This window comes from Meriones unguiculatus, chromosome 11 (assembly GCF_030254825.1).
Source record: "Meriones unguiculatus strain TT.TT164.6M chromosome 11, Bangor_MerUng_6.1, whole genome shotgun sequence".
In the NCBI taxonomy this organism is placed as follows: Eukaryota; Metazoa; Chordata; class Mammalia; order Rodentia; family Muridae; genus Meriones; species Meriones unguiculatus.
In genome coordinates this window covers 35,266,691-35,293,726 of record NC_083359.1, presented here as the reverse complement: position 1 = coordinate 35,293,726, position 27,036 = coordinate 35,266,691, and the positions used below count along the sequence as shown (strand labels likewise).

The following is a 27,036-nucleotide window of genomic DNA, read 5'->3' as shown; positions in this document are numbered from 1 at the left end:
GGAAAAGCCGGGATAGACTGGCTGAGGGGAAAGGTACTGGGGCCTGCCCTGCCAGCAGTTCAGCCTCTTGGGGATCCATCCATTCATCCCACAGTAGGCTGTGGGTCTTACTTTATGATCTGGTCAGGCACCGGTTTGTTCTTGAACCTGGGGTGTTCATCCAGGACAGGCTGCACTGTGAAGCACTGGATGTCTGATGTCACCTGAATTAAGGATTTGAAACATGTTTGTTGGCCACAGGAGAATTCTAAATGTGACAGGAGCCAGCTGAGAGGGTCTAGGACCTTCTAGGACCATGCTTTTATTCAGTAGTCAAGTTGTTGGTGTCCTACAAGGTCCTAATGACCACTGAGCATTCACTATGGGCTTTATCAGAGTTGATTATCACCTTGCAACACTGTTCCGGGGCTGTGCTCTAGCTAACGGAATTGCTTAGCAGTGCTTAATCACCGGTATCATTGCTTTTGTCATTAACAATAATGCCCTCTAATGAACAGATGGCTCTCTATCAATTACAGTGCAGGGCTTCCCATGGTATCCTTTAATCTCCCCAATTCCACTACATGTCACTGTTAAGCTCCATTGTCCCTGTTGGCTCAGAGAAGTCAGGCAACTTGTTGAAGGTCAAACAGCTTATAAGAAAAGAGTTTATATTTAGGGTTCTTAACTCTATGCTTAAAACTCTTAACTATATGCTTAAAATACAGTTTCTTTTACACCCAGCATTGAGGTTACAGGAAACAATGGCCAAAAACACCTTGTGGGCATTAATGTCCTCCAACTCCTGACAGCCCCAAAATGACAACCTATAGCAAAAAGTAAGGGATAGCTAGAAGGAATTCTGTGACTGATTAGTGATGTCTGCCGCCAGCACAGCCTGCAGGCTGCCAAGGCATTCTGGCTGGAGCTTTGCCTGTGGTATTCTAACCCCATCTTTAATCAAATTAAGCTGGTCCTATGACAGGCAAAGTGGAAAAAGTCAATGGTCACCGGTTTTATCATTGACTCCTGCTTTCCTTTTGCTATTTTCCATTTCTTCTTCTCCCACCTCTTCCTTCAGGCACTCAAGTTATTTTCTCTCTCTCTTCTACCCAAAGACCAACACAACTTCAAAAATCTTCCAGCCAGGAAACAAGAGCTGCTCTTGCTGACTTTTGAAGACGACCCATGGTAAAAGGCAAATGTTTCTATCTACTCGGGCTCTGTCATGAGCCATTTGTTCCACGGCTCGCAAGCCCTTTGACTCCATGCCTCTCTTTGCTGAGTTGCCTCTGTGCTAACACAGTGCAGGTTGATAGTTTTTACTCTGAAGAGTACTTCCACAAGGAATGAGGATCCCTCAAAGAGAAAACACTTAACCCATTGGACCAGTCTCACTGGAAACATATCTGCAAACTTCAGGAAAGCCCAGAAAGCCCAACCAGGCAGCTAAGCTGGAAGAGCATTCCCTGTGGACTGGGCATCTGAGTTGTGGACAGGGGCTGGCCAACCTATCTTATTGGCAAGGACAAGTGTAGCACAAATGGCCTATTTTCAAAAAGCTGTGACATCTAAATATGATACAGGATTTAATATGTCAGTGCCTATACATAAACCTTTGTGGAAACATGGCCTCACTTACTAGCTACATGTGATCAGTGACTGCTCACACACCAGGACAGCAGCTAAGGAGCTGTGACAGGGGCACAAAGCTCTCAAGACCTACCTTTACAAAAAGGTTTGTCAACATTTCTTTTAGAGACAATTTTAGACTGTGTGTATTGATCTGAGCTACTGGTACTCATCAGAGAGAAAACTCCAAGCCTGTCCTTGGGAAGCCTATGACATTGGCACCCCAAATTATTTAGCTAGACTCCCCATGCCTGCTGCATGGATTGGCAGCAACAGCAGCCTTCTGCTGGACCTTTGCTTCTAAGTGGCACTTAGGTATCCACTATCTGGATACCTGAGAGAAGATGAGAAACCCGTGACTTCCCCAGACTACCTGTTGACTTTATAAAAACAGAAGCTAGGAGGACCATGTTACTAATTCAAGGTTGTGGCAAGCAGCAGGCCTGGGTTCGAATCGTAGCTAACACTGCTTTCTCACCACAGCTCCACGAGGGCCACACATTTTCTTTTCTTTTCCTTCGAGACAGGTTTTCCTGTGTAGCCTTGGCTGTTCTGGACTCTGTAGACCGGGCTAACCTCAGACTCACAGAAATCTGCCTGCTTTTGTCTCCCTGAGTGCTGGAATTACAGGCGTGTGCCACCTCCCCAGCTGTGAGCTTTCTAAAACTCAGTTTTCCTAGTAGTAAAATGCAGAGAACAATGGGCTCATCTCAGAGGTATATGATGCGGCAAAGAGAGGAAAATATGACTAAATGTTAAGTTAATGGAAAACAGTTAATAGCATTCTGGTCCCAGTCTTTAAAAAAACAAATGATAGTGTAATAGAGCTCTGATTTAAGACATACAGAACTTGACATTTAAAACTCGCGGCTTCTTTTCTAATTACCCTCATGACCCTAGAAAAACTGCTTCATCTCTGCCTCATATAGTCCTTCGGGTGAAATATGGAAATTTAATACCATTCTAGAACATTCTATAGAGTTTAAGAAAACAATGTTCGTGAAGAACTAGGTCTCCTGAAGAGATCTAGCAAATGCCAGCACTTTCTCTTTGATTTGCCACCTTGTTTCCAGCACTGAATCAGGCCACAGGGCCCTAAATATAATGTCATGGTTGGGGACACATATTTTCTCCTCCGTACCACATCCAAAGTAGAAGTCTAACACCTGGATTCCATTCCTTGAGCCTTAGTAATAATCCAGGACTCACATGTAACCACACTGCCCTTTGATGGCAGCCAGCAACCACCAGTTGATCTTTCTCCTACAAATGGCCATGGAGGGCCAAGAAGGGCAAGCAGGCATAATGAAAAGGTCACAGATGAATATTTATCGCCCAAGGGGAAAATATTTGGATTAAGGTTTTCAGCAGACTAAGCAAAGAGCCATGCAGCCTGACACCCCACTTTAAGAGCTGTAACTTTATCTGCGCTAAAGGAGGAGATGCTGGGGCCCTGGCTGAGATAAGGGGCTTCCAGGCTCCATAGCCCGCCTCATCCTGGCACTTGTGCCCCCTGCCTCCACCATCTTACCTCCTACTATTCTATGATGACACCAGGCTTGCTGCATGGCTGTTATGCCACACACACACACACACACACACACACACACACACACCAGCCTCAGCTCCTGACTCTGCATATCGCTCTGTGCCTGGTCCCTCTGCTCCTTTCTTCTTCCTTCGTCTGTATCCTTCCCTTCTTTTGATTTATCTCCTTTTCTTTTTCCTTCTGTTAAGCAATGAATACTTACTTTCCCAGAGTGGGCTTTATGCTAAGGACCATGGAAAAGCAGGGGTTAGCATGGAAAACGGGTAACAGTTCTTTTCCGAGGAACAAAAAGGCAAACAAAATAGAGCAAATGAAGAAGAAAACAAAACAAAAAGCAAAAATCAAACAAAGTCAGAGAAGACAACTTTAGATAAGGTGGCAAGGAAAGGTTCTTCCTGGAGGGAACACACCAAGTTAGGATCTTAGAGGTGAGTGGAAACTAGGGGCTAGGGGAACAGTATTCTAAACAGAGAGAACGGAAGTGGAGAAGGACTAGAGTAAGAACAAGCAGTCCTATTTATAGAAATAAAATGGAGGGGCAGAGAGACCTAAAAGCAGAGGGAGGAGCTGGGAGTGAGAGTGTTGGACAGGTGGGGTCAGGCCTTGAAGCCCAGCTTAGGGTGGGGTTTATTCTACTGGCAATGTAAAGTCTTTTCAGTCCTTCGGAAAAGCATCTATACACATCTCCTCCCCAGAGCTGGGCCATCTTCCCAGCTAACACTAAGATTTGGCTGCTTCTGCAGTCATCATCAAGGAACAGGCCCTCTTGGCCTCAGGACCCTGCATGGTTTCCTCTTGGCACGAGTCATAGTTTTATGATGAATATCTAATAGTGTAATCAGTTGTACTTATCTCTTATAGCACTATAGCAACTCTGTACCTACCTACCATTTTGGGTATAAAACTCTGCACAAAGTCAGGTACAGAGTCCCGGCACAACAGAGGCTATTCATGATGAGAACAAAGGAATGGGGGAAGGACTGAGTTCACCCGTGGGCGTTGTGTTTTGAATGCACCCTTCCATGAGCACCGGGATGCCGCTTACATGAGATGTGTAATATAGCCACATGTCCTCCTACACACATTAAGCAATCTCGAAATGACCTATGATGCCTAAGAGGGTCAGTGACGTATAGTTGGCTGTCATAGTGAATACAGTATAATAACCCTACTTTCCCCCCTCCAAACATTCCCATGCACGTGAATCTGTGCGTGTGTATGCCACAGTTACCGTGGAGCAGTTGTACTGAGGTGAATTCTCTGGATCCCACACTTGGAGACCCGAATCAGCAACCCGTGACTCCTGTGTCAATTCAGAGCTCTGAAGTGGCTCTCCTTTAAAGCTCTGGTCAGCCATCTGGCTGGAATGTCCTTTAAGGATACACTGGCCTGGGGCATTCTTCACATCATCTCCTGGGGCAGAAGTTGTGTTCATCTTCTCGGCGTTGGGGAACTGGCTCAAGAGCTGCATCTGGAAGTCCTCTCTTCGCTCATACTCCTTCCCTCGGTAGATGAACACTTTATTCTGCAGAGAAAGGACACCTGTCAGAAATGCCAGGGCCTGGGCATTCTGGGACTTATAGCTCAAGCCGAGCTCAAAGGCTTTCAAAATGAGCCTGGGCCTGGTGGAAGGGAGAGGCTTTGGTTATGTCTTCCTCCTCTCAGCTTCTCATCAGTGAAAGTAGGGGCTGACTTCGCTGGGTGCGCTACTGCTTTAACAGGCCTAGTTCTGAAGGGCAGGAGACCATGAATATTATTGAAGATCTTGCTTAAAGCAATCCATATACAGCTTCTGGGATAATTTGCCATGTCACACCCATTTTATTTACATGCCTTTAAAATTCCCCACTTCACTTCTATGAGGCTATGAGGCCTGGGGCTGTGTGCCAAAAGGGACCACTATCTAGGCCCTTTACTATCTGGCTCCAACCCCTGAGCCTATGAAGGGACTCCCTTTACTTTCTCTGACCACATTAGCCTCCTCTAGAAGACAAGTTATCAATGGGGTGATTTGGGCTACCTGGGGACATTGACAATTCCTGAAAGCATTTTTTTTGATTGTCATAACTAAGGGTGGTAATGCTCCTGGCAGTAAAAGAAGAGGCCAGGGATGCTGCTAAGCACCGCCATAATACACAGGGGAGCCTCGACAGCAAAACATTATAAGGCCCCATATGTCTAGGTGACAAAAGTAGGAAAGCCTGTGCCGGAGCATTGCTTTGTTGAGTCTAATGGCAGATAAGTTCTTCTGCCCAAGCCTAAGCCCATAACTTACCTGTATGTGCAACACCAAGACATCTGAGCATCAGAGGGACCCGGGGACCTTTAAAAGTTCGGATTCCCAGGCCTTACTCTAAACCTGCTAAAGCGTAGTCTCTAAGAATCATCCCAGGAATACACACTCCTAACAAGTTCTCAGAAGAGCCTGATTTGCAAACAGGGCTGGGTAGCTACCACTGCACCACTCAGGATTCCTTCTACCCCCTCACCATCCCGCAGCTATTCATGGCAGTCTCTCCTTAAGTCTGCTATGGCTCCCATGTTCACTGGTGACAGCGAGAGACTTCCTAGACTACACTGAAAACCCAGTGAGGCCACGTCAGGGCTCGGGTCTGTTGTTTTTCTGGTATCTTCCTGGCCGCAGACTCACAAACGGGAAGCCATCCTGTGGATATAAACCTGGCGCACACTAACAGCAGCCATCAACACTGATTAGGACGGTGCTGCACGAACCCTGTGGGTCCTCAAGATTGTTTTTTTTTTTAGGGGGGGTGCTACAGGATCAAAATGACTTGTATAATGATACTAAGGGTGTTATTTTTCTTTCTCATTCGATCCTGTGTTTGGCTTTCCCGGGGTGGAGGTACCATGTGATGACAAGAAATCAACACTGCTGTGGAAACCGAGTCCTTTGTCCTCAGGTCACACTTTAGAGGTAGGTGTAAGCAATACAAGCAAAGTTTACTTCGCTTGCTATTTTTATTTTCCTAAGACGGGATCTCCCTGCATAGCACAGAACAGCCTGGACTTTTCTAGGTAGAGCAGGTTGCTCTGTCCTCCTGCCTCAGTTACAAGTGTTTTGCACTGACTTTTTAAGTTAGAAAAAAAATGTAGCTGTTATTTATAATTTACATTAACACATGACCCCGTACGGGCTTTTTGTTATTTTTAAGTAAGTTGCCAGACATTTTAGATTTTTTCTTAGTCTTCCTTTTTCTTTTATTTTTTCTTTTGTTTTGTTTTGTTTTTTGTTTGTTTGTTGTTTGTTGTCAATGTGTACCCTTGGCTGTCCCAGACTCAGTTTGTAGACCAAGCTGGCCTCAAACTTACAGAAATTTGCCCGTTTCTACCTCCCTGAGTGCTGGGATTAAAGGCATACACCGCTATGGCCAGCTAGTTTCTGTTTTTCTCATGGTACACATTTGTAGAGACAGCTCCCAAACAAAGAAATGACCCATGACTTCAACAAATGTTCAGAGAGCAAAGGTATCCTATGACCACAGAGAATGTTTATAATGCCTTCAGAGCAGACCTCACCAAGTCTTTCTTTGCATGCTTCATGCCTGCAATGGGGACCTCACTACTCCTCCCGGCAGCTCCATTTGTGGTATAAGAAATCACAGATGGCTAGAGTGGTAGAACTTAGGACTCTTCTGGGGACAGTGGTAGCCCTTGGACAACAGAGCTCCTGAGCTGTGGTCTTCCAAGAACAAGCAGACCTTCAGAGCACAGAACAGCTATGATCCCAAGGGTCCCCCAGACCCTAGCCTGAGTCACCAGCAAACCCACCCGCAGAAAGGAGGGGAATCCCTGGCCATAGTATCCGACAGCAAAGTAGTCTGGTTTGGGTCTGAGGATTTTCATGATGTTCTCATAGAATTTGGCCTGCTGCTTCTGAAAGAAAGAAAGAAAGAAAAAATGACTTGTAGCATGACAATACAGATGTGTATCCAAGGCACATTCAGCTGAAAGAATCTACAGTTATGACATTATCCTCACCCAGGAACCAATATACCAAACACAGCTAAACGTGGCATGCCTGCGGCTGTGCCTGTAATTACAGTGGATAGAGCCATGCTTAGAGCCCATGCCCACTGTGCTAGGCAACCTACTTGCTGGAGCGCATTTACCCATTTCATACTCGTGCCATTCTTGTGAGCATCTCCAGTGCTTGAAGTAAGAAATTGGCAGCTAGCCCGTATGGAATTGACCTCGGTGAGCTCCAGCTGGTGGCCTTGCCATTTGCCACTGTACTCCCTTCTCTGTGAATATGTGACAAGCATTTCTGAGAGTACATGGATGTCCAAATGTCTCTGGATAGAGACATCTTCCTGTGTGGCCACACCTAACATATTTTGTCCACTCCAAAAGGTGTGTGCTTTTCAAACGTTTGTATCCCTAGAAGCAGTCTGCAGTGCACTCCGTGTTTCACAGCACCTGGCAATTGCTATTAGTCCCAAAGGAATCTTGATATGGCAAAACGTATGAAGAGATGTGTCACAAGAATCACTTGATGTGACATAGACCATACATGTGGATCTAGACAGGCGCCTCGGTAGTATGTGCTTCATGCAGGATGTGGTATGTGGGATGCCCTAGCATGTGTCTATGTATAAACTCACACATTTGGAAGCCTGCACATCTCTGTGTTTGCAAACAAACAACTGTGTATATTCAGGGGTACTGTCACTGAGTGTCTGTTGGCACAGTCACGTTTGTATTTGAGTCATCAAATACACACAGAGCTAAGAGCTCAGCAGACTTCCACATGATTACCACTCTGGCCCCTGACCCCCAACCCTAGCTGTCGATCCTCTTGACATTTTGACTCTCATTTTATCATTTGCCTGGAAATGCTGACATTGGCCTGTATGGGCTGATAAGCAAGGGCCTGAGAACCTGGAACTTGGGTAGCCAGGAATTGTATGGAGGGTGATAAGGAATGAAGGAGCAGCCTGAATGCTCTGGATTTCCCCTGCTGAGCCCAGCTCCATGCTTATCCCTGATTTCTGCAGCGCATGCAGGGAAGGCTGGTCCTTCTACTTCTGATTTCCCCCACCAAATCCCAAGCATCAACATGCTAATGGGAACAGCCAGATGGGAAGCATGTTAATGTGATTTATCTGTTCACCGAAAAGCACAAAGTTGTGCTTTTATTTAATTGGTTTGGTGATTTGTGGAACTTTTACTGCAAACCTAACAGAGCGTTTATTGGGACTGCAACAGCTGCTGCAGCTGTGGCTCCATCTAACAATGGAAGGGTGATGCTCACCATGGCCTCACTCAGGCCCTTCTCCATCTTTCGGTTTCCCTAACCCAAAGGCCTCTCAGTCTGTCTCTGAGCTGAGGGAGTACTGGACATGGTTTTCAGGGGAGGCCTTACCAGGTTCTGGCTGAGCAGCTCGTAGTCAAAGATCTCCATCTCATACTGTTCGGCCAGTTCCTTGCACAGGCTGATAGCCTCTTCCCACATCTGCAGGATCATCATGGAGACAATAGTGAGAGGTGGCTCAGCTTCTCAGAGCCTCTGCTCAGAAGTGACTTGAGCCTAGCCATGGTCCCCTAGAGTTGCACTGCAGACATCTTTGTACCCGGCCCGAGCTCTCACACAGAGCGAGCCTGGGACTTGGTAGTAGTATAACCTTTCCCTGGCTTCTCATCCTGCTTCGTTAATGGATAATGGAGTAGGTTGTTTAAATATACTCTGATTCTTCCTAAACACCTGTCACTAACAGCAACCTCATATTCCAAGTGAAAAATGGAGGTTCATCTGCCCAGCTAGGAATGGGCTTGGAGGCCAAACTCAGTTGGCTCCATTCACTGCTTTGTAAGTACTTGATAACTTATATATTCACTCCTGGAGTCCCCCACCTCTTCAGAGTACAGGTTAAGCAGGAGAGGCACCAGAACCCTTTTCTAGAAAGGGGTGGTTCCCAGTGAAGTGGACAAATGGCCTGAGGTCAGAGAATATCTGGAGATGAAGTTGGGTTCCAATATTTGCTGTGTGATTTCTTCCTCTGCCAGTCAGTGTCACTTCTTAAAATGGAAGTGGTTGTGGAAGTAAGTAGGGAGCAGCATGCAAGTTTAGGTAAGAATGTACTAGGGCATTAAAACATCATCAAAATTTCCAAAGTGAGTCTTCTCCATCTTTAAAACAAACTGAAAATATGGACGCCAGACGCAGGGGCTTCTTCTTTGCTGCTTGACTTTAAGTCAGAGGCATCAGTAAGCTCTGCAGCCAGGCGTGGGGAGAGACAGGGCTGTCTGGAAGCTGGACAGTCTCAAAGGATACCCATTCCCAGTGCACACTGGGTTTAAAACAGAAAATGCACCTAAATGGAGACGCTGGGGGAGGCGGGGGAGGAGAGAGTGGAGGCTGCCAAAATTCATCGTGAGCTTCTTAACGAAAGTGCTCTCTGCATCCAAGCATAAAAATAAATAAAACCAAGCGTGGAGCAGAGGAGCCATGGCAGTAAACCTAAGACAGCTTAGTGAGCAGCATAAAAATGCTTTATGTGCCAGGAGGACCCCAGTTTGCAGGCTTCATCCTGAACAAGAAGGCTGGGTAATGATCCTGGCTGGGCCACAGGGCTGTTGGACACAACAGTCTGTGCATATGTGTGTGTGTGTGTGTGTGTGTGTGTGTGTGTCTTTGTCAGCTTCCCACCAACACAGTAACAGGAAGAATAAGGTCGTGTGCTAAGAGATTTCTAAAAGGCTAAGAGGAAACAGGGTAGCAGTCAGATTCCCAGCATTCCCTCCAGTCCTCTGGGACCTCTGGCAGTCACTGATCTCACTGGGCTTTACATGTCACATATGAAACAGTGACTGGGTTCTGGGGACAGTGCATGGACATCCATCAATCTGTGCAGTTACTGAACAGGTACAAAGATGGGAGGGAGACACCATTTCTGCTCTCATGGACATGAGAGGTGAGGCAAGAGGAGGGAGCTGGAACTGTTGGGTTTGGGGAGGTAGTATATCAAGCGGTGTCAAGATGGACTTACGGAGTGATGGCCTGTGTGTATCTGTAGGGAAGGAAAGCTGGGAGAAGCTAAAGAGTTTAGGATGTATTCTAGAAGTTTTGGTGGCCATGTCTTTCAGGGTGAGCTGTACCATCTGCTGCCTCCTTTATACTCCCAGGCACCACCACATTCTCCTGTTCCTACCCTCATTATTTTACAATATCAACAAGACGTGCAAAATCTTATAACAATTGGCATGTCTGTTTTAGCAACAAGGCAATAAGTGCTTTCAGCATGGGGCGCTTGTTCCTTTTTCCTCTGATTGGCACAGGTGGCTGAGTCAAATTCCTAGCTAGAGACAAACCTTATTCCCCCCCCCATGTGGCTCTCCCAGTGGGACTGATGTAATCAGCAATAAACAAATAGAAAGCTTTTATTTGATGGCTAGTGGGGCAAGAGGTTGGAGAGATGGCAGAGTCTCTGCCCTCAAGAGGCTTATAATCATAAATTATAGGACAGTCTTTTTCAACTGCTGAGCCTTAGGAATTTATAAGCCTTCTGTAGACATTACCTCATTTCATTATTGGGGGGAAAGTGGGAAGAGGAAACTAAGACAGAGGCAACAAACTGCAGAGGCAGGACAGACCTAAACCAAGCATCTAGTGGTATCTTGATAGATGGTAAAAAGTCTTGCCATTCACAGGGAAGCAGGTTTACATGTGAGCTAGAGGACTTTCAAAGAGATTCAGAAATGAAGTGCCACAGTTAGACAGCAATGGTGGCCATTGCAGTTTAACAAGATGACACTGCTGCCCAGTAGCTACCATGATGGCATTTATGACATTTCTCCATCTAGTTTTCACCTTACAATTAAGAATCAGATACTGTTACTGTCTCACCATGGTAGAAGGAGAACTAGCATGTCAGAGGGGCCAAGCAAAACTATGGATAGACACAAGGGATGAAATGCCCAGGCATGAAGGTTCTGTGCTGTGTTGCCTGTAGGGCAGATGGTAGCCTTCAGGTTGGAGCTGCCTAAAGGTCTTCTGGAAGCTGGGGCTGGGTAGCGGCTGGGTAGCTTTATTTCCTGAGCAACCCTGCCAGAATCCTTGCTGGAAAAAATCAATGACAGCACAGTGTCACCCATGAATCTTCCCATTTACCCAAAACGTATCACCTGCTCCTGCAAGTAAGGCTCTATTTTAGCCAGTAGGCATCCAATAGTGTATGATGCAAAGTCTTTGTAATTTAGGTATTCCAGAGTAAGGAGCCAAAGAGGAAGCAAGTCAATCTCATTCGAGGGGAATGCTATCAACAGTGGCATAGTTCTTTTCTGTGAATGGATAGAATGAGAATGAGAATGGATAGCTCAGGGCAGGGGCACTGAGGGTGGATGGGGAAGCTCTTTACATTAGGCATCTAAGTAAAACCCTGAAGAGTGAAAAGATCCAACCTACCAGTGGATAGATGTGGACAAAGCAAATACAATGGTCCAGGTATTGAAATGAGGAGGACTAAGTCCAGAGCACAGAAGAAATCTGTCCCTCTCAATGGCCAGTGCCCCAAAATGAGAGAAGATGGAAGGTTCCAATTACCTTTCCTTTGTCAAAGTAGCCTATAATGGTCTCATAGAGTGTCTCCTTCAGCTGCCGGTGGGTCTGGGGGTATTGCTGGCCTGTCTGCATGACCTGTGAGGCACACTGCTCATCTGACCACTGCAGAGAGAACACAGGGAGGCAAAACAGAGCTAAGTGACAGCCAAGAACAGGAGTCTGCCCAGGATGAGAGGCAGAAATCACCCTGTCCAGGCCCTGTCCTTCCCCGCCCCAGCCCAGCTCATCTTTGAAAACCCAGGGTTCCATTGGGGAAGCTTCCCTCATAAGTATGAGTCCTCAGGAAGCTTGGAGGTTGCCCTCCAGCAGTCCTGATGATATAAGACAGAGAAGATGAACCAGGGACCATATGCCATGAGAACATCCCCATGAGGAGCAAGGCAACGCCTCACAGACAACTTCTGCTGGCCTCCCCAGGGTCCCGGTGTCTGTAGTCAGACTGATGCTGTCTGCAATTTGTATTTGTGAAGTGATTCTGATTTTGACTAAATTGGGCATCTTTGGCTTTCTAGTGGTTTCACAGTGTGGAGTTTGTAAGGATTTTCTCTAAATCTTAATGAGACATGGCCCCAGCACTTCAAAAGCCAAATGAAAGAATTCCTTGCATTTGCAACAACATTCTCTACACATGGAAAACAGTTCAGTGGGCATGTTAATGATTTATCCTTGGCAACAGGTTGGATGCTGTATAATACTGGAAATATATGTCCTGGGGACTATGGCAGTTATTGAAAGCAAAGGTCATTCAGCCCAGCTGGGAGTAGGTAAAAGAGCAGTCAAGTAGGCTGCCAGGTCGGGAGTTTGGGGGCACCAAGAAAAGGAAAATTCACTTTTCCCCCTCTTTTGATTCTTTCTCTCATTTTTTTTAAACTCTTCAACTTGCTGTGAGGACTTGGTGGGGATCTCAGAATGGGTATCTTCCTGGGACAGTACCTTGAGAAGCCAGGTGTGGAGGAGGAGTGTGTAGGCAGCTTCCGTGTAATTGTCACAGTCCAGGTGAAGATCGCGGAGTTTATACAGGTATCTGTGTGTGGGAAAATGTGATGAGTTACAAGATGTGGTGACAAGGTATCTGGTAGGGACAAGAAGGAACAAGAAAGAACACATGGGCTCTCACACAGGGCACAGGGAGTTCTTCAGTCTAGCCATCCAGCCTTCTACATGAGTGGTAATGACAGAACCCAGCATTTGCTGGACCCTTAGTATGCACCAGGTACTATGCCACGTGACTTCTCCCCTTTTACTCCTGAAGCAAGGTCTTGCTGTGTAGACTAGGCTAGCCTAGAACTTGCTATGTAGGCCAGGCTGTCTTCAAACTCATGATCCTCCTATAACACCCTCCTACGTGCTGGGATTACAGGCATGCACTATGATGCCCAGATTTGTGCTAAATGTTTTAAATGCTCTGGACCATCTTTCATGACATCCCTACGATGGGCCCATTAGGTATATCCATATTCTGAAGAAATAAAAAACAAAAACATGAAGTTAGGGGCTATCCTGTACATAGTTCAAAGTGATTTTAGAATGGCCTGCCCAGTGTGATATGATGGAAGTAAATGAAGGAAACATATGTTGCTTCTCATGCATCATATGTTCACACACACAAAGTGCAGGGGTGTGAGTTTAAGCACCGGCTCAATTGATGTAAGAGTCCACGAGAATGAAATTCATAAGGGGACACTCCTGTGCTCTTTTTGGAGGGTTCTGATAAAGTATAAAAGAGAGTAGAGCAGGGAAAGAGAAAGGGTAGAGAGACCTTGAGCGGTCCACGGAGAGAATCCGCTATTTGGACACCCTGACATCCCCACCTCCTATTTCTTTGCAAGTGGCATTACAGCTCTGAACCCTGAGAAAAATCCTGAGCAAAGGAACTAAGAGCAGAGTCAAGTGATAGGGAGAGGAGCTTTGATAAATTATTGAGAATTGATCTGACAGTACCAAGTAATGATGGACTGAGACTTCTGAGCCAGAGAGTCAAAAATAAAACTTTCCTTAGTATAAGCTGACTTTCTCAGAGTCTGTCACAGTGATGGAATGCTGACTGATACAAGGTTGTTCTGGAAGGATTTCTAGCCAGACATCTAGAAATTGAGCTGAGGTAGGTGGTAAGTGGGGAAGCAGCCCTGGCTTCAACTCATCCTGCCAGCATTGACCTGAAGATGAGAAAACTGAGGCCTCTGTTTGAACAGAGACAGGGAGAGGAGAGAGAGAGTGTGTGTGTGTGTGTTGCTGTTTTTTACAACCATAGCAATATCTTTCCACTCTTCCCCAACCCACAGTGCTCTGCTGATAACAGTCATCAGTAAAGTCACACATGACCTCTAGAGAGGGTTTGGGATTTGAGAACACCCCTTCTTCATACATGGCTCAATCCTCCTATCTCGTTGTTTCCCTACTGACCACCCATTAGACCCCCTTGATGTCTGGGTTCAACGACCTCCAGTACGGTGTCTCAAGGGAGATTCCTCCACCCCCACTACTTCAACTCCTGAACCAGCTAAGGCCCCTTCTCCTCTCCTTTGTTAATCTCAGGGCTAACCATCTACTCTACAGACCCAAAGAAGAAATTTTAATGAGCCCGCCAGTTCTACTGAGTCAGATGCCCTCATGCTTGAATGAGGTGCCATAGGGAACAACAAATCGCATGGCCGCAGCTGCATCTAAAAGGGCCACCACCCAAAAAAGGTGACAACTGTCAGATGGAATGAGGGTACAGTGTTGTGATGACTTTTCAGCTTTTCAGGAAAAGGAACTGTTGCTTTTTATAAAGTCTCAGGGTGAAAAATGTTGGCAACCAATTAAAAGTGTTTTAAATATACCTGCCAAATTCAACTGGTTTCCAGAGCGTCCACTGCCACATCTGGAGTACACCAATATGGTGGCTTTCCTAGATTAACACAGACCTTAGTCTTTAAGCCTGTGGGGGTCTGAGACTTACCATCTGTGTTTCTGCAGTGGAAAAGAGGAGAGGTTGGAGAGAGGAAAGCCTACACAGAAGCATAGAGCCTCTCCTCTCACCCTTGAAGCAGAAGGCAGAATGATTTTTATTTGTTTGTTTGTTTGTTTGTTTTTACAGAAACATACACACATACACACACATACCAGTGGGTGGAGACGAAAAGGCTGTTCTGGCCCCAAAGCTTCATGTGTTATAAAACTCAGGACAGCCTCTAAAATGACTTTCTCAACATAACTGCACCAGAGTAAAGCAAGAACCTAAACACAGTTACAGTAAGAGCAGAGTGAGTTCAGGTTGACAGGCTTAGCTTTTGACAGAACATGCTGAGGCTGTGGTCTTGCAGGAAGGAACAGGGAGGCCTGTGGCCAAGAATTTGTTGTTGCTGGTTATTATAGAAAATGTTGGAAACAATGAAACTGTTCAACAATATAGGACTGGCTATGTAAATGACAGCATGTTCTAGAAAGGAAATTTTATAGTTTCATTACAAGTGAAGCTGAAATACATCTTCTTGAGTAAAAAAAGGCGAACAATAAATTATTAGTACTATAGCTCCATTTTTGCAGGAATAGTGCACACACAGAACTAGATGTATATATAAGCATAAAAAGTCTGAAAATATGTATGTATTTTAGAAATTTATTTCATATTTTGTTTTGCTAGTCTGTATTTTATGAGGCTTTTTGTTTTGATAAAAAGTTTATGTTACTTTTATAATGAGTAAAAAAATAACATTTTTTTTTTTCAGGAAAAATATGAGATACTGAGAAAATTACCAAAGTGGTTTTTTTGTTCCAGTCTAATGCCCTTAGAAAAGCTTCTCATGATAAACTTAAATACCTAGGAAATGCCTCACAGGAAACAGACATATGCCATGTGGTGTTTGTCTTCCTTTTATTTGTTTGTTTGCTTATTTTCCTATCAGATCTTCTTTGTGTGTGTACATGTGTGTGGTATGTATGTAGAAGGGTGTGTGTGGAGGTAAGAGTACAACATGAGAGAATCAATTCTTTCCTTCCCCTGTGCAGGTCTCAGGGATGGAACTCAGGTCTTCAAGGGATTAGAAGCAAGCACCTTTCCCTGCTTAGCCATCTCACCATCCCCCTTTATTCCTTTCAAAGCAAGCCAGCTAAGGCTGGCTGTTGCTGCACTGAAGAGGATTTCCCCTGCTGTCTCAGAAGCGAATGAATGCACGGCTCAAATGACACAGTTGAAGGGAAATGCACAGAGAAGGACAATGGGAAGTTTGAGCCCTCTAGGGAGCTGCGCGGGGAGAACAGAAGGTGCCACGAAGTCTTAGGAAATTGAGAGGGATCAGAACACCAACAGTCAGGTGCTAAGAAGCTGGGTCCATGTTCTGTATCAGAGGCCGCAGGAGCAGTGACAGACACTGAGTAGGGAAGGAACAGAGTAGGCCAAGGCTTTATGAAAAAAAATCTTACCTTACATACATCGCTTCCCGGTTGTTATCTTTGTAGAAATTCTAGGAGGGGGAGGAAAACAGTATTGAGTGCTTTTCTTTGCAGGGCTTCGGGGAAAGAGAACACAGTGACGGGAACAAGAGAAAGATGGCTGTCTGCTATCTGGGAATCCCAAGAAGGAACAAGAAGTTCACTTTGCTGAATGCACCCAACAGCCTCCTTGGAAGACTTTGCTCTCCAAGTTACTTCCCCGACTGTAGAGGCACAGAGCCAATGTCTCAGTCATCACATATTCAGGGCTGCAGCAAGCTATTTGATAAGCTGAGTGGTAGGCTGGCGAGGCTGGAAAGAGTCAACTTTAAAAGGCAGCCTGGCTTAAATGCAGACACTCAAGAACATATCCTGATTCTGAGAGCACACAGCCTTCTGGAGTTATGTGATTCCATTGCTAAATCACTTAAACTTGACAGTGTCCAGGAGATATCCCAGTGCCAGCTTAGATGTTATTGTTTGTTTGTTTGTTTGTTTGTTTTGTTGCTGTTGTTTAAAATGTGCTTTTTGTTGTTATTGTTTTTGGAGGTTGTCTCAGTATGTAGCTCCAAGGTAGTCTCAAATGCATGGTCTTCCCACATTAGCCTCCTGGAATTGCAGATGTATCCCTATAGGCCTGGCTCTTAAAAGCTATTTACTGACTACTTACTTATGTTTATTATCTATCTATCTATCTATCTATCTATCTATCTATCTATCTATCTATCTATCTATCTATCTCTATCTATCATCTATCCATCCATCCATCCATCCATTTATTATTTTACTGACTACTTACTTATTTTTATTATCTATCTATCTATCTATCTATCTATCTATCTATCTATCTATCTATCTATCTATCTATTTCTATCTATCATCCATCCATCCATCCATCCATTTATCTAAGTTAAGAGACTGTGTGTATGAGTGTATGCCACATGTGTGTCACCGCCCAGGGAAGCCAAAAGAGGGCATCAGATTCCCTAGAGCTGAAGTTACACTCAGCTGCAAACAGCCTGACATGGGTGCTGGGAATCGGACTCGGATCTTCTAGAAGAGCAGCACGTGCTCTTAGCTTGCTGAGGCATCTTTTTCCAGTTAGGGGCCATTTAGACTGGGAGTTTTGCTGGACTCTGCTACTGGAGGTCCGAGTTTTGTGACAACTGAAAACAAATCCTTACAGATTCCGAGGCAATCTAAGAGCCACTTGTGCTCCTGAGGCTCAGAGAAGGGCAGGTAACTTGTTTCAGGCCATGTGGGCCATGGGACAGTGGTGCCCATCAGCATGACCTCTCCTGACCCTTGCACTCCTCCTCTCTTACTGCTCTGGATGGCTCAGCCCCAGGCATGTCCTGGTCTGGCTGATGAAGGTCAGCTTCTTCAAGCATCTCCTGAGAGGAACTGGAAAACCCCTCTCCCTGCTCTTTATGTAAATCAGGTGTGGTGGAGTTATTAGCATTGAATTCTTTTCTGCTGAAGTCAGGATTTTTAAAGTCCCTTTGGCATACTGAAAAATCAATGGCAATATCTAAGCTGTTACAAAACAGTCCACATCAAATAGCAGAGGCCACAGAAGAGAGCTGGAGGGGAAGAATTTGTATTTCCAGAGTGCCGGGAATGGTAGATGGCACATGTAACACACTAGCTGCACTGCTATCTTCCTTCTATGGGATGTATGAAGTCCTTAAAGAAGATCTGCACATCCCCCTCTTCATAGGTAAGGAAATGGAGGCACAGAAAACCTCAAGACAGAGTACAGATTTTAACCACCTGTCTGAGTTCCACAGTTAGCCTCGCTTCTCTTCCAAGAGCAGAAGTGAGACCCAAGCTTAGCCTGAAGTAGAATATGGGTCCAACTTGCTCCATGGGGACCTGGCTGTCACTCACCAGCAGGTTCACTGTGCAGCTCATACGGTTGTCTTTGCTCTCATCTGTCATCACTCCGCGGTAATCCAGCAACTTCTCCAGCAACCCCTTGACCAAGCTCACGAAGTTCTCCACCGACTTGGCAATGGTTGGGTGCTCCGCTGTACACTCCATCAGGCTGTGAGGAGCAGAGCAGGGTGCTGAGCTCACACTGGGAAGCTGTGTGACTGTTGGATGCAACACTACACAACTGGCCAGTGAACTCAAGCTCAGGGTTGGCATACTCACCCCAACAGTAATCTATCCAAACAGCACCGCAAACATCCTTATACAATCAGAGTGGGAAAAAAAAATTCCGTGTGGCTGCTGGTGGGGAGGTGGGCCATGGGACATGGTTAAATTTACACTCACAGTAGTAGTAACAGCAGGGTGACTATTTTGGGTAGTGATTTTCACAACATCTAGCAATGTTTTATATGTATATATCTTCTGATTCAACAACTTTACTTCATGGTGTCATTCCTAACAGGACTCTGTGCTGTAGAAACGTTTCCAGGACTATACCAGGGTTTATTTATAGAGTTGTAAAATTGTATAAGATAGGGAAACAGCTGGAACCATCAAGTAGGAAATGGTTAGGTAAATTGAGGTATTTTTTTACACAACATGGTTCTATGAAGCCATTAAAAAGTATTAGGGAATGAATCCATGACATAAAAAGCTCTATAAAATATATAGCTAAACGAGATGCGTAAGTATCCAACAGTTTTATTTTATTTAATTAATTGTTTCAGAGCTGACCATGTCCCAGGTGCTATTCTTAGCATCATAAAAAGATGAACGTCTTTAGTATCTCATCATGGGCTAATGAAACGGGACACTTACAAGTATGCCATACTATGGGACGGTGAAGTCACACTGTTGATATTATTAGTAGCCTGGGTATGGCATTCCTGTTTCCATCATCCAAACACTGTGTGTGGGAACCCACAAGGTGTCACAAGACACACCATCAGGAAGGATAAACACCAGCCATTTAATCGTGGCCCCCTCTGGTGAGGAATGCTGGTGGAGAGGGAAATGCTTTGTTTTCCCACTTAAACATAGGATCGTTGACTGAAAAAAAATCTTCATAAAATTAATATAAAAATTTACCTGCGCCATCCTTAAAATACCTGTCAGCTGCTTAATACGGTAGTAGACATAGAGTAGTGGGGACAGTGACACCGATATGCAGAGAACCATGCTGGCCCCAAGTCAAGGTAGGAGGTAAACAAGTTAAACTTGGAGCAATGCTAATTCTCCTCAATCACCTGTGCGGGTGCCTGGCATTGTGCTGATCCCTTGGGGAATTTCAACAACTAGACATTCTTCCTCCATGTTTACAGAAGACAGTAAGGAAGAAAAAGGCTGAAAGGTCAGCCGGAAGTTTAAGTGGTAACCTTAGGAGTGAAGCCAATCACTTTTAGATCCAGGAAGAGATTTTCCCACAGACACTGCAATCTATTGGGTGTCTCAGGCCCCCCAAGCTACTGGGTTTATTTCTAGTTATTCTCCTCTAGACAGTGCAAGTTCCCAAGAGATCTTAGGAGAAAGGTGAATAAAAAAAAAGACTTTAGAGGGTCATTTAGTTCCAGAAGCCATGCCAGGCTGCAAGGAGGTGACTTTTCAAACTGTGACTGGGATCAGACACATCCATCTTGCCCTAGGAACAGCACTTGTTTCCAGCTCTCAACAAGAAATGCAAATGGCCTGTGATTTACTCATGTCTGCTTCAGCTGCAGCTGTACCAACTTCTTCCAGACAGCCACTTCCAGCCCTCTTCCCCGCCCTGATGATAATTCAGACAGGCTCTGTCCTAGGTTTGTTGTGGGATTCCAGGCAAAGGGCTCGCCTGGTTCCAAGCTTGACCGGAACAAGAATTCTCAGTCCTGCACCATGCTAGGGTGTCTGGAGGAACTTTCAAAAAGCCATGGCCAGCCTAAGCCCCATCTTTGGAACCCCTGGAGGCTGGGGTGGCAATGATTCGTTCTGAGGCTCGCCAGGCGAGTCTAGCATTTAGCCAGCATTGGGGACCACTTCCATGATCGGCTTTGTGCAGTGCAGCCTGCGTGGATGTCATCAGAGCATCTTCTAATGGGGTCTGATTTGGGACTCTGGGCTGGGGTCTGAGACCCTGCTACTTAGTTCTGAATGCTGCAGGGCCCTGGGCCACCCTGTAGACACACAAGGGTTTAAAAGATTTGTCTTGAGTGCCTTGATGTCTTTGTTCTCTCAGTGTGAGCAGCCTTCCTGCTCACATTGTTGAGGATTGTGAGCTGGACTATCACTTACCCATCTACCCACTCAACCAAACTGTCTGGCTCTACAAACTATGGGTTTGGAGCTCATCAAGACCCAAGCACCTGGTGGTCCTCTGTGGGCAGGGGAGGCCCATGGAGAGATAAGAATAAACTCCAGGCTGCAACACTGGGTGGCCTTGCACCGAGAGTCACTTGCCCTCCTGACATTGTGCTAAGCCTGTTTCACTATTCATCCTGTCTGGATCTCCACAATTCCTTAAGGCAATCATTAGGTTGACTCCTAAACCATACGTGAAATGTGAAGCCCTTGGGGCTGGGTTCTGATGGCTGTCTTATCAAGGTCACACAACTCTCTTCTTTGAAGTCCATAAGTGACAATAAGGAAGCTGTGGGAATTGTGGGCCCATGTGGATGATTTCTCCCTTGGTGAATGGAGTATGCTGACCTCATCCATTTCAGGTCAAGGCCATGGGGACTAAAACAGTAGAACCCTCTGGAATTATACACTGGGTACAATATGCCTCTAGAGGGAGGAATCTTATTAGCCCATCCAATTTGGAAGAAGAACTCTGAGTGTTGGAAGGACTGGGGTGCTCTGTAAGTCCATAGTGTACTGTTCAAAAGCAGGTGAAGGCTGAGTTTCAGCCCCATTCTATGTCTAAGCCTTGTTTCCAGGTCCAAAACTGTAGCTGGCACAGGGTGGGAAGCCCCATTCTAGTGACAAATGTGCCATCTAACTTCTAAGCTGAACCAGAACGCTGGATCTGTCTAGAGAGGTTCTAAACCAGCTCAGGCCTAGAATGAAGGACTAGAAGGAAGTGCTTCAGGAACTCAGGTGAGCAAACTAGAAAAAGACAGGCAGCGACAGGACACCCAATGACTACATGACATTCCACATAGATGATAATAAGTAAGAAGCTATTGATGACTATATATTTAAAAAATAATCAAAGGTAACACATCTGCACTATCTACTGGGCATCAACAACTATGCTAATAAAATAAAACCAAAAGAAGCCAAGAAAGAAAAGCAATCACAAGAAGAACCTGCAGGGCTTCCCCTTCAGCCCTGACAAAACACGTAGGGGATGTGCCTCTAATTTGCAGGTAAGGAAACCGAGGCTCAGGGAGGGCAGAAGGAAGAGCAGTGCCCAACAGCCCTGGCTATTCTGAGAAGGCCCTGACTCCAGGGTTTGGCCTGTTTCATTTGCTGTAAAAATCATTCACACCTCCATCTCAGGAGGAAAATAATGAGCTGCTTTTAATTTCCCTGACCGTCAAAGGACTCCTTTGATAAAGGATCACTCAGGAAGGCTTTTGTGGACCCCGCTGGTAGTCTGAAGCCTGCCTGCCACAGGGCTTCATTCGCTTATAGAAATGGAAATTGCCAGAGCAAATGGGGTGCAGCTTCTGGTCAATATTTAGATTTTTACTCTCAGAGCTTTTAAGATAAGCACCAATTTCTGCCCCTGGAGAGTCAGACAGAGGTCCCCACAACCTTCCCCCAATGGATCTGGTTTGCAGTATAGGTGTGTAGGGAACTGAGCATCTTCCTGATGCTGAGCATCAGGAAGAGCCAGGCCTGGCTGAGATGAGACCATGCTTCCAGGGGCTCCATTGTTCCTGATGGGCTTGGGCCGTGCTGGGCAGGGCAGAGTGGAGACCCTGACAGAGGGCCAGAGCAAAGCCTTTTGTTTGCCTTTGCTATGACAGACAGATATTCAGAGAGGCTTAAGGAAAGAGTCCAAAAGCAGAGCCACACCAGAGCCTCAGTGATCACAGAGGACAGCAAATTGGGATGCCGGACCATTCTCCCAAGCCTCAAGAGAAGGCCTTTCAGGCAGGGCAATTACTAGGCAGCCAATGACAGGAACTGGGAGCCAGGCCGAGGGACTGAAGCACAGTCATTAAACATGTACCTGCTGTGTGCCAGATGCTTCCTAATTACTCAGTCTTCAAAATAACCACAGGAACTTATTGTTCCCACTTTAGAAATGGGGATACTGAGGACGGAAGGGTTGTGCCATTTGCCCAGGGTCATACAGCTGCAAAGTAGGAAGCCAAGATTCAATGCAATGTTCCCTCTACCCCGAAAGATACAAGTGGATGATAGGATGATAAGCCCCAGAAAAGTGTTCAGCCTCCTCAGCCACTGTGGAAATGAATATCAGAACATGGGGGCTTTCAGCATGCTTTTGCCAGGGTGGCTATAATGAATAGGGCAGATATTAACAGGTGAAACATGAAGTGGAGATATTGGTGCCCTTCCGCTTGGGCAATGAAGAAGAATGCGGAGCTGTGTCTTGGGGTGTCTGCTGCCCCCTCAAAAAGCTAACCGACCTTATCCTGATATTACCCTACAGCTTTGCAAGTCTACACTAAGGTACTATACTTTCTATACTCACAGAGTCAATCTAAGAGCTAACAAAGTAGATACAGCCTAAATAACCATCAGCTTGTTAGTGAAAGAAACAAATGAATGAATGAACAGTTGGTCACAAAGTGCCATAGTCTATGAAGTGTCTATGACAGACAAAGCCAGAATGAGAAAGTGGTCATGTTTGCATGGGGCTAGAAAATGGGGAGTGTTTTGCTACACACACATATGGGCATAGGACAGGTGTGCCTGAGTAGAGTACAGGGCTCCTTTTGTGGGATAATGAAAATTTTCATTGTTATGTGGTTGCTCAGCTTAGTAAGCACACTAAATCAGTGAGCGTTGCACTCTGGGTAGACAACACGCTTTGTGAATTACATCTTAACATTTGTGAAAACAAAACAAAAATGTCTTGACACCAAGTCTAGTCATGCTGAGAGCTGTCTCCTGTGCAGTGTCTGCTCCTGACTTGGGCACTGAAGTCTTGCAGGGACCCACTGACACCTCCTTCAAGGATGCTCTTCTCAGCATCCTCTGGGGATGGATGCACTTACTTCCCTGAACTTAGGAGGTCACCCAGTGAAGCACAGACAGTAAACCTGACCAGAGATACACACAATGTAAGCTGCTCAGAATAAAATCTGTCAAAAATCCAAAAGGAAAAATGGCAGTAATTACTCCACACTTGAGATCTGAAGAGGCTGTTTTCACACTGTCAGGTTCCATTCTCCTTCCAACACAATGTTTGTTTTTATCCTGCCCATCCGGTCAATAGCAAAGCAGGGCTACTTCCTGGAAAATGTAAACTTTCCTCCAACAACAGTTATTTCAGTATCATGAGCTTCTGGGAAAGGTCTTCCCAGGAGGACCAGCATCTCAAGACCCTACATCGAGAGCCCTCCACCTTTGGCCAGCCCTTCACAGACTTCCTGGTCCTCTAGTCTGAACTTACATGGACTCCAGCAGCTGCATGTACTGCTCATCCCCCCGGCCTCCTTCCACCTCGTGGTCCAGCTTGAGGATGATTTCATTTTCAAACTGAAAAAGTGGATGGAAATCAACAATTACAACATTAGAGGGCCATGTGCCTGGGAAGTCAATTCAATTAGTGGAATTGGAACATCAGGGATTTTCTCCCAGTCCCAGTGCCTGGACCTGTGGATTCAAAGCTAAACAGGACTTAATTCATTCTACAAGTGTCTATAGGGTGGAGGGGAGGTATCCGGGATGAGGGCTAGAAGATGGGGTGTAAGAGGGAGAGAGGACAGAGAGTGAGTACTTCTTAGGTACTATATCATTTGAGCTTGCTCTCCAAGGTAAAATAGAAGCTCTGCAGGAAGGTGAAAGGGGAAGGGCATCCTAAGCATGCACAGAGTCAGGTGACAGGGCCCCGCATCAATGGTACATTGTGTCAGACAGCTACTATCTTAGTCCTGCATTCCTTTACCCACAGTCTAGTGGTCATACCAGATGGAATCTTAGTCCATAGGTTCAAACATCTCCTTCGTGCCAAATGTGGGCACAGACCTAGCTTCTAATCAGTGCATTTCAACACTCACGTCCCAAGAATCATAAAGACTAAGGCTTATTCAGTGAGTCTAACCTGAGACTTTGTTGGAACTCTTGGCAACAAGAGTCTTAATGCTCAACCCGGAAGAGGAATGTTACAAGCCTGAGACAGCTAATGATGACACTAATGAATGTCTGCTTGGAAGCACACTCCATGGAGGGAACCAGAGAGGAGGGGTCAAAACACAGACCTGATGCCACTCTGAGTCCCTGGAAGCTTTTCCGTTTTCATGAGTTGATATGTATGAATTGATATGTATGTATATAATTGGCTGGTTCTCTCTCTTTCTCTATATGTGTGTCAGTTTAAAGTGAAGTTTTGTTATATGCAATGAAAATATTGCTGGGAAATATAGTTAAGCTATAAAAAAATGGCAGATCTCATGGGATTCGAGACCAGTAACTGTAGCAAAAGTCAGAGATCAGATTAGAAACCAGAAATCCAGTATCCTTCTGTGGTTTTTGGATACTTGTGAAAATCTTGTTGCATTGAAATCAGAGAAGGTTTTCTCCCTTGTGCCAATGTCAAGAAGCATTTTGCCCTGCGGGAATCATGGCTTATTCAATATACCCTTCTTAAAGCATGTTACTCTGACTTTTCTACAAGACTGTAACTCAAAACAGTTTGCATTGTCTTGATACATATCCTGAAGAATGCATCCAAGCATGCAGTCCACCTGGCCTATTCACTGCTCCCAGTGAAACTGATACCTGTATGGAGGAAGGGGGACCTTCTCAAAGGCCTCTGAGATCTAAGGAGGCATCAGGGTTACTTGGCCTCTAATGCAGGTCTCCACACTCAGTCCTCATACTACCCCCATGAGGCCTGGAAAGTCAAGAGCCACCTTTGAATGCAATGAAGCATGATGAGCAGCCATCCCTGGCTTGGCACAGCCTCCAGTAAGTGTCAGTTATTATTACAGATGAAGCAGGGGCTGTCTCTGGCCTCAGATGGATGCTGGTAGCCCTATGGAAGGTCATCACTATCCACGGAGTCAAGATCCTGAGGTGATAAAAAGGCGGGGGACAGAGTCAACATTTCCCTGAATACTACTCATATGATGCCACTGTTCCCCCACTGAGGGTGCTCAGAGTCAACAGAAAGGACCAGGAAACTCCTGCTGATTTAGCACAAGTACAAAGGGGTTTTCTGTAAATTGCCAGAGTTTGGTGACCATTTTCTGAAAGAGATAAAGGCAGGCATAGGGTTGTGATAAATACGAAGGGAAGGGCAGTTCCTGTGGGGAAATGGTGTGAGCAAAGCTGTGGAAGTGAGAATGCTGAATATAGGAAAGCAGTGCAGCTTGGAGCAGGCACTTCGAGGAAGGGAAAGGGGGGGGGAGGGAGAGAAGAAGAAAGGGAGGGAGGAAGTAAGCCAGCCAGTCAGCCAGCTCCTGAATTTAGCCTTGCCTGAAGCCTTTCCCATCCTCTTGTTATAAAGGAAAGAAGGGAAGAAAGGGGAAAGGAGATATGGCGGGGGCTGTCTGGAGGAGATGGGCTGCCAGCCTGCAAATAAATCATGTCTCTTACAAGATGCATCTTGCAGGCATTCTCGTCTGTATGAATTATTTTTTCAGTGTCAGGAGCTGGAGGATGTGATAGTTAGAGATGTCTTTTGTACTAAGAACATAAAGAAATAAGCCCAACGATGATAAATATAAAAACAGTCTCCATGTCTGGGCCTTTGGGTTCCGGTGTTGAATGTTTGGTTCCCAGTGGGTGGTGCTGTTTTGGGAGGCTATGGAACCTTATGGAGGTGGGCAGAGCTGGTAGAAGCAGGTAACTAGATATGAGCCTTTGAGCTTTGCACAGGCCTTTCTTCCCATCATGCTCTTCTTCCTCGCCTACTGTGATGTGAACAGCCTCTGCCAAACACCAGCCACCTTTAAGTGAGTTGCCATTCTTGCCCTCCCATGATGGTCAGGAACCTTCAGAATCCATGAGCTGGAATAAATCTTCCCAGTCTTAATTTGTTTCTATCGGGTACTTTGGCCGTGGTGGCACAAGTGCAAACACATAGGTGCTGGGTCCTTTCTCTATTCCCTTCCATATGAAGAACTTGAGGGGCTTGCTAATCCTCTGTTCAATAAGCTATACCATGAGCTGCCAAAGATCCTCTAGCAAAGAATCTCTGTAATGGGCCGGTGGATAAATGTTAGCCCCTACAGGCAGGATGGTCTCTGTCACAACTGCTCAGCTCTGCTGTGCAAAAACAGCTGCAAACAGCACAGAAGCGCTGGTATGGCAGCCACCGCACTGTAAAGCAGTATTTACAAAACAAGTGTCAGGGTGGCTGCAGTTTGTCAATCTCTCGTCAGTGCAAAGAGCATCACAGCAGCAGCCACGGCATCACACTGTTGTAAGGAGGAGAGGAGGTTTCCACGTAAAGCACTGCAGCCATGTATAAGCTCACATGCGCTGAGCAAGTTTGCCCCTGCTATCACCAGTAATGCTGCCGTTATTGCTGCTGAATGCTACTGGAGAGTGGCCCTGGGCGAGAAACAGCATTTTTGTTGTTGTTGTTGTCTGAGTGGTTCTCTGGGAAATGCTGGCACCATTCCTCCTGGTGAGATGAACTGCTCTTTTGAACAGAGCAGTGGATGGGCTAAATAAGCACTTGTCTCGGGGTCACAAAAGAGCCTGTCGGGGGGGAAATTGCAGGGTTCCAGGGAGCGGGGCAGAGCCAGAGATGGCACACATCTCCTCTGAGTCTTTCTGGGATGAGTAGGAGAGTCGAGGTCTCTGACAGAAACATCCTGTGCCATAG

The 27,036-nt window shown here is 45.8% G+C and overlaps 1 protein-coding gene across 1 annotated transcript in view; it reads right to left on the bottom strand.

Moving 5' to 3' along the window:
* The window catches only part of Dock2 (dedicator of cytokinesis 2), a 405,024-nt gene that overhangs the window by 20,937 nt on the left and 357,051 nt on the right, over positions 1–27,036 (bottom strand). Inside the window, exons 34-42 of the mRNA XM_060363865.1 lie at positions 23,653–23,738; positions 18,042–18,198; positions 16,143–16,183; positions 12,672–12,762; positions 11,721–11,840; positions 8,544–8,633; positions 6,950–7,054; positions 4,544–4,685; positions 112–193 (exon numbers count right to left, since the gene is read on the bottom strand). Of these exons, the coding sequence (XP_060219848.1) occupies positions 112–193; positions 4,544–4,685; positions 6,950–7,054; positions 8,544–8,633; positions 11,721–11,840; positions 12,672–12,762; positions 16,143–16,183; positions 18,042–18,198; positions 23,653–23,738 (914 nt within the window). The remainder of the gene's footprint in view (positions 1–111; positions 194–4,543; positions 4,686–6,949; positions 7,055–8,543; positions 8,634–11,720; positions 11,841–12,671; positions 12,763–16,142; positions 16,184–18,041; positions 18,199–23,652; positions 23,739–27,036) is intronic.